At 32.1% G+C, this 14,636-nt stretch overlaps 1 protein-coding gene across 1 annotated transcript in view; it reads left to right on the top strand.

Moving 5' to 3' along the window:
- LOC104825785 (U3 small nucleolar RNA-associated protein 4) overlaps positions 1–4,213 on the top strand; it is a 4,692-nt gene extending 479 nt beyond the window's left edge. Inside the window, exons 3-12 of the mRNA XM_010558168.2 lie at positions 1–63; positions 274–574; positions 667–730; positions 846–959; positions 1,034–1,196; positions 1,561–1,714; positions 1,833–2,416; positions 2,506–2,687; positions 2,850–3,107; positions 3,741–4,213. Of these exons, the coding sequence (XP_010556470.1) occupies positions 1–63; positions 274–574; positions 667–730; positions 846–959; positions 1,034–1,196; positions 1,561–1,714; positions 1,833–2,416; positions 2,506–2,687; positions 2,850–3,107; positions 3,741–4,068 (2,211 nt within the window). The 3' untranslated portion in view covers positions 4,069–4,213. The remainder of the gene's footprint in view (positions 64–273; positions 575–666; positions 731–845; positions 960–1,033; positions 1,197–1,560; positions 1,715–1,832; positions 2,417–2,505; positions 2,688–2,849; positions 3,108–3,740) is intronic.
- Positions 4,214–14,636: the final 10,423 nt, after the last annotated feature.

The following is a 14,636-nucleotide window of genomic DNA, read 5'->3' as shown; positions in this document are numbered from 1 at the left end:
CGGCTGATTTCGTCGAGCCTTGATGGAACGATCTCAGAGTGGGATCTTTTCGATTCGAAGCAGGTGAGTGTTACTAAATTAGGTTTCTTGCTTTCATAATTAACGGGGTGTTCGCTGCAAAAGATGAAATAGCATTCCCTTATTTGTTTTGTTTTACTCTTGCATTTATGTCAGATTAATTATTCTAAATTTCTACATATGTTTTCTTCAAATTCGATTGCTTAGGCTATGTGTTATTTAGATATCTCTTTTTTCTTCTATGTTTATACGCAGATTGTGCTAGAGTCTATTGGAGTCTCAATCTGGCAAATGGCTGTGGCTCCCACTAAGGAACCTTCCATTGATGCAGAAGGTAAAAACGCTTGGCAGATTCAAAATGGATACTTGAGCGAAAACACAGATGATGACGAAGGAAGTGAGAGTGGAGATGATTCTGATTTGCGTGCGATTCATAAGAAATCAGAGGATGAGTATATTCGAGTTGCAGCTGCCTGTGATGATGGCTGCGTGAGAATATATCGAATCTCTGGCTTAAACAAGTTAACGTGCTATAGATCATTGCCTAGGGTCAGTGGTGAGACATCTTTACCCCTCTTATCCTCATTTTTTTCTCCTTTTGTTCTTGTTGGCTTCTTCTTAGAGGTTTGTGGAACATTATCTTCCTAGGGCGTTCTTTAAGTGTGACATGGAGTCCAGATGCTCAGAGGATTTTTTCGGGTAGTAGTGATGGGTGAGTTTACTTTTAGTTCATAAACAAGCTTGATGCTTATTTGTTTGGAAAGTCAACAGTCTAATGCCAATTGATTTCAGCTAGTAATAATTTGTTGCTTCCCAACCACTTGTAGGATGATAAGATGCTGGGATGCCAACCTCTGTCATGAGGTATATAGAATAACAGTTGGCCTTGGAGGACTGGGAAGTGGGTCTGAACTCTGTGTTTGGTCGCTTCTTTCACTGAGGTACATGCGATCATCTTCACCTGTAATCTTTAATTATGTCGTTTCTTGCTGAGGAGCGATATGCTTTTTTTAAGGTGTGGAGTTCTTGTCAGTGGAGATAGTTCAGGAAATGTTCAATTTTGGGACAGCCACCATGGAACCCTTTTGCAAGCACATACTAACCACAAAGGTGATGTTAATGCTCTTGCGGCAGGTCCTAGTCATAACAGAGTTTTTTCAGCTGGCGCCGATGGAAAGGTGAATAGTACCTACTAATTTACAGGAATGTTATGTTGGGCTTATCATGTTACTCAGTAGATCTAACTGATCCTCTATGATAAGCTTCGCTGTGGTATTTGATAATAGAGGTATCTGTGAAGACCTATCTTTCTTGTTTGTTTCTCATGTACATCCCGTTTTTTAGATTGATGTAAAAACACAGAATAGCCTTTTTTTACATGATTTGAGATTTATAATTAAAAGAAAGAGTCAATTCTTTTGCCTAATCTTATAGTTTTAGCACATATGAAGAAAGAAAGTTGCCTGCTTATACTTGTGTTCAGATGTATGGGGTTTTGGTTGTAACTGTGTTGACTCTAATTCTGTTTCACTTTCTTTCTAGGTTATTCTGTATACTCTCTCTGGCAATACAGGTGGTTCAAAAGATATGAAGTCTCCATCTGCTGTCTATCAGAAGTGGGATTATATTGGTTATGTCAGACCTCATACACATGACATCAGGGCGTTAACTGTAGCTGAGCCTATTAGTCGGGAAGGTCAGAATGTCATCTCCGAGTTATGGCTTTGTCAATACGGTTTGCTATTAAGATCATATTTTGGATGGACAAGGTTGCAATATTTGCATGCATCTAAATGCTGCCGTTTTTTCTGCAGATTCCATTCAAGATGAAACATTTCTAAATAGAAATGCAAAAAGAGCAAATCGTAAAAAGCGCAGGAAGGAGAAGCCGGATGACTTAACCTACCATAAATGGGCTCTTTCAGGGGTACCTGTGCTCGTTTCTGCTGGTGATGACACAAAGCTCTTTGCCTATTCGGTTCTGGAGTTTACGAAATTCTCTCCACATGATATATGTCCCGTCCCTCAGAGAGTACCCATTCAAATGGTGCACAATACAGTCTTCAAACAGACTTCTCTTCTTCTGGTTCAAGGTGTATGCTCATTAGATATTCTGCGTGTTCACATAAGTTGTGATGCTACCTCTACAAAACCATTGATTCAAGTAAAGAGTAAAGATGCTCGGATCATCTGCAGTGCCATATCTAACTGCGGATCACTGTTTGCTTATTCTGACCAAATCAGCCCCAATCTATTTGAATTGAAGAGAAATGAATTTGCAAAGAATCCATGGAGTGTCAGTAAAAGGCGACTTCCCAAACTTCCATTTGCTCATTCCATGGTATTCAGTTCTGACTGCTCACAGTTAATAATAGCTGGGCAGGATAAAAGGATATATGTGAGTGTCAAAGTTATTTCATTATTCTCATAGTCTGAGTTAGTTGTATGTGTATGACTCTATATATAACATCGTAATATTTTTTATAGATTGTTGATGTTGGTAGCATGGAAGTGGTACACACTTTTATGCCACGCGGCAAGGAGCATGAAGGTGATTCTCAGCCTAGAGAACCCCCAGTAACAAAAATGTATACCAGTTCAGATGGTCAATGGTTAGCTGCCGTCAACTGCTTCGGGGATATCTATGTATTCAACCTTGAGACGCAGAGGTGAGCATTTTTGTGGTACTTCTTATGAAGTGAAATCCAAACAGAACCATACCTGGTGATGTTTGATAGCAGGGCTTCCATTCCATTCGGCTGCATGTGTTTTCATTATTCGTTATATTTCTTATTGAGTCTTAAATTTGTATTTTTTTCTCTATGAGACAGGCAACACTGGTTCATATCAAGATTGGACAATACATCTGTTGCAGCTGCTGGTTTCCATCCTCGAAATAGCAATGTGCTTGTGATGTCAACCACTTCGAACCAGTTATTTCTATTAGATGTGGAGGCAAGACAGGTGGCACACTGGTCATTACTCAGAGATGTTCTGCCAGAGAGGTACAGAGAGTTTCCTGGTGAGGTCATTGGGCTCTCGTTCTTGCCATCAGCAAGTTCATCATCCGTAATCATTTACAGTTCCAGGTACTGCTTCCTACTTCTATTTTTGGCTAATGTCTTAGACGCATCTAGAACTTTAAGCTGGATAGAGGGTACTAAGCAGTACTTCTGACCTGCTAGTACTATGCATGTTTAGCGTTAGAGATATGGTACATGTGGAATGAGCTCAGAACGTCTATTAGTTGGTGAATACACCTGAAGCACAGGAACCAAATACCTTTAGAAGAAATCTATGTGTTTAGAGCATTGAATATTACGAAATTCAAAATTGATTGAGCTATGCTCAGTGCATGAGGATCGGAGAGAAACCCGTAAAGAGAAGCAAGTGATCCCATCCCATGAAAAACAGAAAGTGGGTATCAATAATGTTGATGTCATTGGCAACAGCAGCTTGATTTTTCCATCAGTTTCTTGCAAGTTTGCTGCCTGATGATGCATTTTAGATAGTTTGTTTAAGTGAAGATACCTGGGCAGAGTAGTTTTAGAATGGGACTTGAACATCAGCAGTGTTGTTCTATATATTTTGGTATTGTCATATCTGGCATCCAGTGTTTTGAGTACATACAGTTTATGTCGTTCCATATGTATGCTTGAGAGTTGAGACTGAGACAATCATACGCCCATATCTTTACATCGCAACTTTTGCATGCATGACAGGGCGACATGTTCCATTGAATTTGATATGACTGCGGAACTCGAAGACACGACCAGTTTACAAAACGGAGATCTTCCTAAAAGGGTAGAAGGTAAGCTCGTGAATGGCGGTCTGAATTTCGGGAATGGAACCCGAAAACGTCCGATAGAGGATGATCAATTATTAAGCTGCAAGTGGAAACAGAACTTTGATGTCAAACCCTCCAATCACCCAATTCTATTCGTTGGGCACCTTTCCAAAAATTCTGTCTTGGTAGTAGAGAAACCATGGATGAAAGTTGTCAAGAGTTTGGATACAAAGCCACTTCACAGACATATTTATGGCTTATAGGGTAGGAAAAAAGAGAGGGTCACTGTATGAGAAAAGAGTGACAAAGCAAAAACACTTGCTTTCTTTTTGGGTTATTTCTCTCGTTGGGCAATGTGGGGAGGGAGAAAGTTTTGGGAATATAAAAGCCATGTTGTGTATTGTGTAATGCCACAGAAAAAAAAAAAGAATTTGGAAAATCCTAAATTAGTGCTGCCTTTTATTCAGGGTTTTTTACCCAAATAACTCACTTGGGTCGCATCTATTTCACCTGTACACTACCGAAAACATAACACATTTTTTTTCCTGTGAAAAGACGAAATTACCCTTAATGAATTACGATATTTATCCGTTCGAAAACAACTTCGTTATTACGACTTCGTAATTAAGTCTAAATATAGTTACAATTGATTCTAAAAGAGGTGACAAAAAAATTATCTGTCTTATTTTAGTTATATATCAGTTATATGTTAGTCGTAATAAGGTCGCAAAAAATAAAACGAAAAGGGTATTTCGGACTTTTCCAACCGAAAAGTGGGTTAAAATTGAAATTTTTTTTTTCGGTGGTGTACACTGAAATAGATGTGACCCAAATGGGTTATTTGGGTGATTTTCTCTTTTATTCAACTCATGTAACTCGGTATGTCATTTTAGTGTGATTGGACTGTCTTAAACTCGATGGTTACACAAATAGGAATTGAATATATTATATCCTGATTTTCGATAGCTTCTATGGTTTATAAAAAAAACAAAGGTATGTTGTTATCTCCAAAATTGATGATGAGTTCAAATAACTTGTGAACTTGTATAGATTGCTTATTTACTGAGAGACATTATTTTAGTTATAACTGACATGAACCCCACAAAATTTATCACACGGCACAACAAATAAACAAAAATTTTCAAGACAGAGAGACAATATATGAAATGAAATCCATGGTTGAAATTTTGTAACTAAACTATAGAACCAACACCTAATCAAACTTGTAATCGAAATCTATGTCCAAGTTCGTAAAGAAAGTGCTAGATTACAACAAAATTACTGATAGAAATATAGGTTCGGACTTTTCCAAAAAAAAAAACGTTCTAACCCACTATAAATCAGAAATACTATTCAGTTTTACAAAGGTTATTGTTGACTTTCACTATAAATTTATGTCCATAATTTATAGGAACTCCTACCAATTTGGTAGTATTAGAGGTTTAATATGATTCTAAAGGAAAGTTTAGATCTAGATTTCTATTGTTCTCAAATAACTTAAAGAATAAATCTCCTCACAACAAAATTGTGTTCTTTAAAATTAATATATGTCAAGCTTTTATACAGTTATAAATATAGATGAAAAGACAAATCTATAAATATTAATAAAGAGATTTAAAGAGATTTGGTGAACCTAAATGTTTTAAATTTTGATTGGCTATGAAAAATATTTATCATAGAATAATAAAAATATATTTTTTTTCCATTAAACAAATAATTCATATCATTTTTTATTAAATTTATATTAACTTAGAATTAAATGAGAAGATATTAAACGATTAATCCAAAATGAATGATAAGAATTAAATTAAAATTTTTAAAATAATCTAAAATGAAATAATACAAAAAAATAATAAAATATAATTATAAATATCGAGAATTTTTATATATCGGTGAAAAATTAAAGTTTTTGTAAGTTATAACATTATCAATTCAAAATTTCTTTAATGCTATACAACATAAAAATGAAGACAAATTGAAGATCTATGAGTTCAATTGCATTTGAATTTGTTATATGGAATCGGACATTGTTTTAAAAGATCAACCAAACATTTTATACACATAATTGAAATAAATAGTTTAAATATTTTTAATTTTTTAATTGGTTTGAGTTTTGCTTCAAATATTTGTTTTTTTGGATCTTAAAAGAATCCAAATTTGAAATGAAAATGTTTGATATTTTAGAGTAAGTCAATGAAACAAGATTGATAAAATTAGTGCATATCGTATTGTGATTATAATAATAGATACATCTAATGAATTTATAAAAAAAAAAACAACAATCATTTCATAATAAAAATAATCATACCTAAGTTTATTTTATTGTTTATAGTGTTCTAATAGAAAATTATGTTGAAAAGCAAAAACACAATTGCAACAATGAATATATTACAAAATTGGAGTTAATGTTAACCACTCGTCATCTAGAGGGATCAAACGGTAATATCAAATATGTGAATATATATATCTCATAATAGAAAACTCTTTAACATACCATTTTATGTCACCGAATAATATATATTTTATAAATAAAATTATTAAAAAGTTAGAATTTAAATTAATTAATAATGTGAAAATACAATATACAAATTAGAATTTGATATAATAGATATAAATTTAATTTTTTAAGTAGAGAATCAACCTAAACAGTATATTAACTAAATATTGGTTGACATCATATCTAACAACCAAAACTTCGTTAGGATTTTTTGCGATGTCAAGAAAATACGAAAACAAATTAACTATTAAATAATATAAAAATATACAATTGAGAAAAATAATAAAAATAAAATTAACTAAAAACAAATATATAACATGATAGATAAAACCTTAAAAACTCTACAAATATATATAATTATACAAGAATGAACTATTATCTGTTTTGCACTAATATGTTGAATTTCAATTTTTATAAATTTTTCAATTAATTTTATTATTGTTAATCTAATAATTATTTAGGATTATTTTATTTGTAGACGATAACGATAGATAAATGATATAGTATTTTTAATCTAATAAATAGTTAAATCGCCGTAATAACAAATAAACGAATATATATGACAAGAAATCTCCGGATATAAATAAATCAAACAAAAAAATCAAGTAGTTCGTGCAAGTAAGATTTTATTTTAACAAGATACAATTCTATCCAAAAGATTTGTTTTTTTTTCAAAATAAAAAAATCACAATAATTTACTATAAATATCCATCACGAGTCACATGGATGATCTCTCACATATATAATATCTTTCACACTAAGAAAATGGCTTCTCTAAAAAAATATTCTACTATTATTCTTTCTATTTTCTTGTATTTATACCACCATAGTTTCACATGACGGTCGAGTCATCACCATTGATGGCCAACGTTGAGTTCTTCTTTCGGGTTCCATTCATTACTCGAGAAGCACACTCAAGGTTTAAAAATTTTCATTTTATATTTTATAATATATAATATTAATAAACCATATCACAATTTTATATATTTGGTTAATTTTCAATTTTTATAGATGTGGTCGGATCTTATAAAGAATATATATGTAAATTAATATATATAATTAAGTGTAAAATATTACCTTGGTGATGTCAGATGATAATTCCTTGGTTTTTTGGGTGTAATTGAATGTTTAGATTTTTTTTTTTCTATTATTAATATTGACATTGTTAGAATCAACTTCAAAACTAATATTGTTTTGAATATTAAAAATCAAATTGATAAGATAATAAATATTAGATTGATATTTGCATAATCAAAACACAAATAGTTATAAACTTAGCCTCATTCATCATCGTGATCCAAAGAAAAATATTGATATTTCATTCAAATGTGCAAGTGAAGAAACAAGTTAGTTCTAATTGATTGATGTATATTATATTGAAGTCTCTTCTAATACAATTTATTTATGTTCGATACCAACATTTGACCCATCAGGATACCGATTAGTCAACGGTAACTTCACTTTTTGAATGTTTAATTGTACTAATTGCAGTTGTTATAACTTTTTAATTCAAAAACGTTATATTAAGGAGAATTGGATAAAAATGATATTTGTTTAGTTTTTCATGATTTTATTTGTTAGATTGATAGCAAAATAACCTCTATATAGATTTTTATTGGGTTGTGGTCATAGTTAGATGTTTGAAATCTACTTTATATATTTAACATCTCTTCAACGACGCCGAACGCAAAGATAAGAGGAAGGAGACGACCACAAGATTCACTCATATCCGCAAATTCTAATGGAATCGGACTTGTTTTTCCATAACAATTCATATATTATGGAACGATGACAAATCTTATATCTCAAAACAGTGTAAATTGTTGAAATATTAGTTAATATCTTATTAAGTTTTGATTTGGATATTTCTCGTTTGCTTTTCAGAAAATATGCACATTCACGATTAAAAATATGATTAAAAATTTATCGGTATCAATATCAATAGTGAAAAAATTAAAACATTCAACTCAATCAAAGAAAACCAAGGGATTGTTAACATCTTTATTTGATACAATCAAGATAATTTTATATACTTAATTATATACATATTCATATAAATTGTTGAACTTTTTTTATCAATATTTGGTATCAACATTTAATCCCTCTTGATAATTAGTGATTCAGGTTAATTTCACCAAAATAATATTATATACTTCATTATATACATAATACATATAAATCATTGAAGTCTCATTCTCAATATTTTTATCAACATTTAATCCCTCTTGATAATTAATGATTCACGTTAACTTAAATTTTAAAGCATATTCAATTGTATTCATTGCATATGTTGTATTTTTTTAGTTTTTGCTTTCCATTGAGAATCACATTACTCATTAGTCTAAAATGATCTCGAAGAATACTCAAAACAATACAAGAATAACTTGAACCATTGTGAAAAATATTGCATGAATACTTGTTTAATTATAATACTGGTGCAATATTGTTATATTCACACATAGATTTAGTGATTATAATCATACTCGTAAGATGCATCTATTATAACAAATAAAATATCATAACAAACTAATTTTATCAATTTTGTATCATTAACTTTCTCAAAAATAACTAAAATTTTCACTCTTACTATAGATTTCTCCTTAAACCCAAAACAAGAAATATTTAATACAAAACTTAAAACAATTAGAAAATTACAAAATACTTAAAATATAGGCTTTGAATAACCCAACAATAATAATGTCTATAACTTAGCTAGAGCGTGAACCTTTATTTTTAATAAAATTTCATTTCACATTTCTTAATAAAAAGAAAATCTTGTAAGGAAAAATAAGAAGACCTCTACACAAGGGTAGAAAAAGATTTTATAGAAACTTAAGCGTAATTTTTTTTCAGAGTTGTGCATGTTTTCATCTAGAGAGATGAATAATGATTTTACAGATTAAATTTTCTTTTTAGAAGAATTCTAAAGATACTCTCTTTGAACCATAATTTTAGAAAACACACCATTTATTTTACGAAAAAGATAACCATAAAACTTTTATGCGTTTTAAAAAGAAAAAAAATGAGATTGTAGGAGACAAAATTCTTGAATATCCATATTTATTGAAGGTCTCAAACTTCAAGCTTGTATATTTCACATTTTGTTTTGCAAAAGCTTAAAACACAACAAATAAGACTTATTTCTTACAAAGAAAAATTGAAAATTTTACATTTTTTTCATAAAAATTTGGAATTTTATACTTAAAACAAATAAGAAAAACTCAGTAAAAAAAATTGAGAAACTAATTTGATGTATAACCGCTAAAATGTTAAGTTTTTCTTTACACAACACAATTTTTATGGACAGAGGATATAATTATAAAATTTTAGGTATTTAAAAAAGACGATAGAAGACAACATCTAATAAGAATATACCTCTAATTAGAACCCACAATATTTTTTTATATTAGAATTTGATGTATATTAATCAAAAAGGGTGTACATAATACATATGATCTGAAATCCACACAAAAAGACTATGCTAAATAATCTTATAAAGAAAATCTATTATGAAAACAATATTTATACAATCATAATCGCAAAGTCTCAAAACCCACAATATTATTTTTAATACATTATATTTTGTTATAGGAATATATATACTTATATTTATTGAAGTTTTGAATGGAATTAATACTCTTTCCTTTTAGTTTTATAAAACGTTTTAGATTTAATCAATACATACTAAGAAAAAAGACATGTTATATAAAATATTCTTATTTATTGTGTAGAGAATTATTATTTTGAAGCCTTTAATTATTCTTAATAAAGGGTAAAGTTAGAAAAATATATTTTATATGGTCTCGGACACATATTCAACTTGTGTTTTTTGTTGGTTTATACCTTTATTTTACTATTTTATTATTTTCCATAAAAAATACTTTTGTTTAAAATGTTTTTTTTAAACAATCACTTTTCTTTTTCTTTTGCTATGATAAAGTATCATTTTATTTTGGGGTTTATCCCATAAAAAACATTCAACTTCAAACATTCAACTTGTTTGAAGTTGCAATATCTTAAAAAAAACCTCCAACGTGATCAAATCTTCCAAATTAAACGACATGTTTGTAAATCATCCCATATTTAACATTTGACCAAATTGACCAAAATTTCCGATATCAGAGTGATGATGTGGCTAATCGGAATGTTGACTCTTACGTCATATCACTGTCACTTCATCATTTTTTAAAAATATTATTAATCTAATTTTATCCAAATTTTTTTAAAAAAAAAGAAAAACAAAACCTCCTTTCTGCGTCGCGATTTATTTCCCATTCGTAAACCTTAGAAATCTGTCTTTCTCCTTTGCTCTCAAAATTGATTCCACTGGAGAGGAATACACATACCGACGATTCCACCGATGACAGGTATGTCTTTTCATTCATCTCTTTGTTCTTTCATCTCCTTCATCTGTCATTATTCCTCTTCCGTCAGTGGGCTTCTCCTTGGTCTGAATCGATGAATTCTGTCTTGTCATTCTTTTATTTGGTCTAGTATGGATTGTCTATCACCTGTAGCTCCATAATTTGTTTTTTCTTCAATCCGAAGGTCTGAATTCGTTTATAATGTTTTGATTCATTCGAATTTGGAAAACTGTAAATGAGATGAAATCTTGTTAGGTTAACAATCATGATTACCATTCAAGTAATAGTATGTCTCTTGATGCCTAAAAACCAAAAATCATGTTAAAGATTCATATGCTTCCAAAATATATATGTCTATTGTCTATTAAATCAGAACATCTTGAATTAGTCAGACATACAACTAAAAAAGTACATAAGTTCTTAAATTACTAGTTGATATTACTTTCCATTGATTTTGGTCTTGGAACTTGAAATTGTCTACGCATTGAACTAGAGATGGAAGTGGCATTTGGATTGATATTCGGAACAAGAGATGGGATGGGGAGTTGAAGGAGACGTCGTCGTCTGGTTGGACGAGGACATGGTGCCGATTGAACCGTTTGACTTTTTTGGATGTGTTGCGATGTCCCTATAAAAAGAAGATGATATTAATATAAATTTGGTAAAATATTACATATGAATATAAAGTGTGACATACCTTCAACCGAAGTCTGAACATTCTGGGAGGTTTGAGTCGCTACTTTTCTTTTTGAACTCGAAGCCTAAGTATATCACAAATGAAAATCACTCCGACGTACTATTATTATTATTATTATAAACTTTGGTTTTCAACTTAATTTATATACCTTTTTAGGTCGTCCTCTTGTTCTTTTTGATCCATAAAAGTTTGTGGGTTCGTTTTTGCGCCCTTTGCATTATGACCAAATTGTTTGCACTGACTATATCTCTGGATTCGTCCATGACGTGACATAGACCCAATCTTTGTTGGAGATTCATGTGGATCTTTTCTTCTATGAAATTTTCTCGGTCGGCCACGCTTAATTCTCTCATCTGATACTTCAACAGGGTCTTTGTTTGTTTTTTTCCATAAAGGTTCTCCGTTCACAGGCATTATATTGTGTTGATAAGTTGCTTCCCATGTTGTCTTCGGGTAATATTCCGAAACAAACCTTCCACAGAAAACAATTATAATCAATATAGCCATCGCATGTCAACATCTATATATAAACATTATATTGCGTTCCTTACATCTCAACATCTTTCTGTTGCTCGTTTATAACAGCCACCGCATGTTGACATGGAATGCCTGACACATCCTACTTTCGGCAAGCGCAACGCTTCCCCCTTAGATCAACCATAAACCCAACACCGAACTCCAAAACTTCATATGTATCATGGTTCATAGCCATCACCTCACAATAACGTGATTCCTCTCGAGATTTCTTTAATACCTCCATAGCATGAGGACTAAAGTTAGTCAAACATTTACTGGTCAACTTTCCCCTATGTGAAATTCGTAGCATAGTATGTCTATGAATAGTTTCCAACATGTCGATGATAGGACAGTTTCGCACCTCTTTAATCGAGCTATTAAAACTCTTCGACGCATTGTTGGTAACGTCTGAACACTTTGAATTTGATGTGAAGAAGGTGTGTGACCAACGTTCCGGTTCTTAGCGTAATAGATGATCATATATCATAACTCTATTAATATATGAACATATGTTTCATTTAAATCATTTGTCTAATATGTACCTTTTGTTTATCAGATATGAATATCAGATTGTTTCCTTCTCCACGCTCTAGATCCGTTTTTAATTTTCTAATGAACCAGCTCCAAGTGTCAATGCTTTCTACTCTAACAACAACACATGCAATTAGATAGATTCCATTGTTTGCATCTCTCTCAATCGCTGCTAGAAGTTCACCTTTCATGTCATTTCAAGAAAGCGCCATCCAATCCTATGACGGGTCGCATTAAACCTGACATCCAAGTCTCCGAAGTGAATCGAAACAAATGTAGAAGCGACTAAACAATTGATTCCCATTAACTTCCTCTATCGCAATCTCAGTTGTGGTATTGGGATTAGCCCGACGAATCTCAGCTTCATAGTCCCACAACTTGCCAAATTGGTTCTTGTGCTCCTCCATCACCAATCCTAAACCAATGCGTCGAGCCTTCCAACATTTAAACTTGGAGACAATCATATTGAAACGTTTCTTTGCTTCATGTTGCATATCCTTAGCACTAAAGGATACTTTGCTTCTCAGATCATCGGCGAAGAGGATTGCCATGCGTCTCATTGTAAACATTCTTGCTTTTCCATTCGCATCATGGTTGTGATAAGGATGATATACCTTTATCATATATTTGTTCAAAGGTGTCTCCACTGAGCAATACAATCGACATGAACAACTCTTACGACTACATTTGGCTTCATATCTATGTTGTTCTAACCTCTTTGTTTGAATATCATGTTGAGTGTCCAAAACATATTGAAACAACGTTTCAATAAACTCTTCTCTTGTGTGAAACGTCTGACCAAGATAAAGAATTTCTCCAAGTTGACGTGATGGCATTGGTTCTTTTCTTATTCTAGGATTGTCAAAAGATTTCCATTCTTCATCGGTGTCCAATGGCGTACTTGGAATCTTGTCATCATCGTATTCTTTTTCACTGATACACGGTTTTTCTCATTCGAGCATCCTCCTTTCTGCGTAGCTCAGTTACCAACTCTTGAAAACTTTGTTCATCAATATCCTTATCATTATCACCCCCAAACTCACTATCAACATCAGTATCATCTCATTATCATTATCAACCCCAATTTCATCAGGCTGTTCAATTCTTTCATCTCAACCATCACCAATCTCATCAGACTGTTGAAATATGGGTTCTATATCTTCAGGTACATGCTCAACATATAAATCAAACGTTCCGACACTTTTTGTTGAATTACACATCTCTCGTATTTCCTTATCAATCTTTTCTCTAATTCTTCTCCTCTTATCAAATGATTCATGTGGTAACTTATACCACATCTCATATATTGGCGAATTCCAACCCTTGCGATGGACATAATCTTCAAAGGCATACCAACTCAAATAATCAGGATCTATTGTAACATCTTCTACAATCCCCTACATATACCCCCAAACTCCATCTTTATCGTAATCTATAACCTCTCCCACATGAATCTTAATATTTATCATCTGGTCACTGTGATAATTGAAACACAAAATTCACTAAGACATTATGAAGAAAACATAAACACAGACCAATTAGAATTGACAATTGAAATAACAAATTAATAGAAACTCAGACCGTGAGTTCATCTCTTTAACTCAGAGGAGAAATACTCAACAAATAGAATTGACGATGACAGACTTGTCCTTCGACCACCGGTGGATGAAGGAGGACCAACGACTTCACTTACGATGAATCGACGAAAGAAGAGTTAGGAGTTATTCGTGTTGGTTGTAATGCTCTACGATGATCCGTGATATGACATTTTGACTATGTATTGATTCATTGGTTTATGAATGCATTACTTTTCCCGTTATATGATTAGCATGTTTGTTATATTACGGTAAATATCCTTGAATCATTGCAGATGATTCTAAATTCCCTGGTCAGTTATCATTGTGGGAACAATGATGAATTAAGACTAGCATGATGTGTGATAGATGATTATGATCATATGCATTAGATGCAAATCACAATCATGGGTTCTCGTTTGGAAAGCCCCGCCACAAACCCTAGAGTATGAACCTCAGACGTCCAAAACACTCATGAGAGCTTAGAGAAGCTTGATTTCGAGTTATAGAGATTGGAATATCGATTCCAAGTCAAGGACATCGGTTTTCTCTTCACAAATCCTAGCAGATACGTTCCAAAGCGTTGGAATTCATCCCGCCGGTGTGGATACGTGTAGAGGAGTTGCGCTTTAAACTCTAGGTTCTTAAAACA

Source organism: Tarenaya hassleriana, unplaced genomic scaffold (assembly GCF_000463585.1).
Source record: "Tarenaya hassleriana unplaced genomic scaffold, ASM46358v1 Cleome49, whole genome shotgun sequence".
Taxonomy (NCBI): domain Eukaryota; kingdom Viridiplantae; phylum Streptophyta; class Magnoliopsida; order Brassicales; family Cleomaceae; genus Tarenaya; species Tarenaya hassleriana.
The sequence above is the reverse complement of the archived record's forward strand: the minus strand, read 5'-3'. Positions and strand labels throughout refer to the sequence as shown.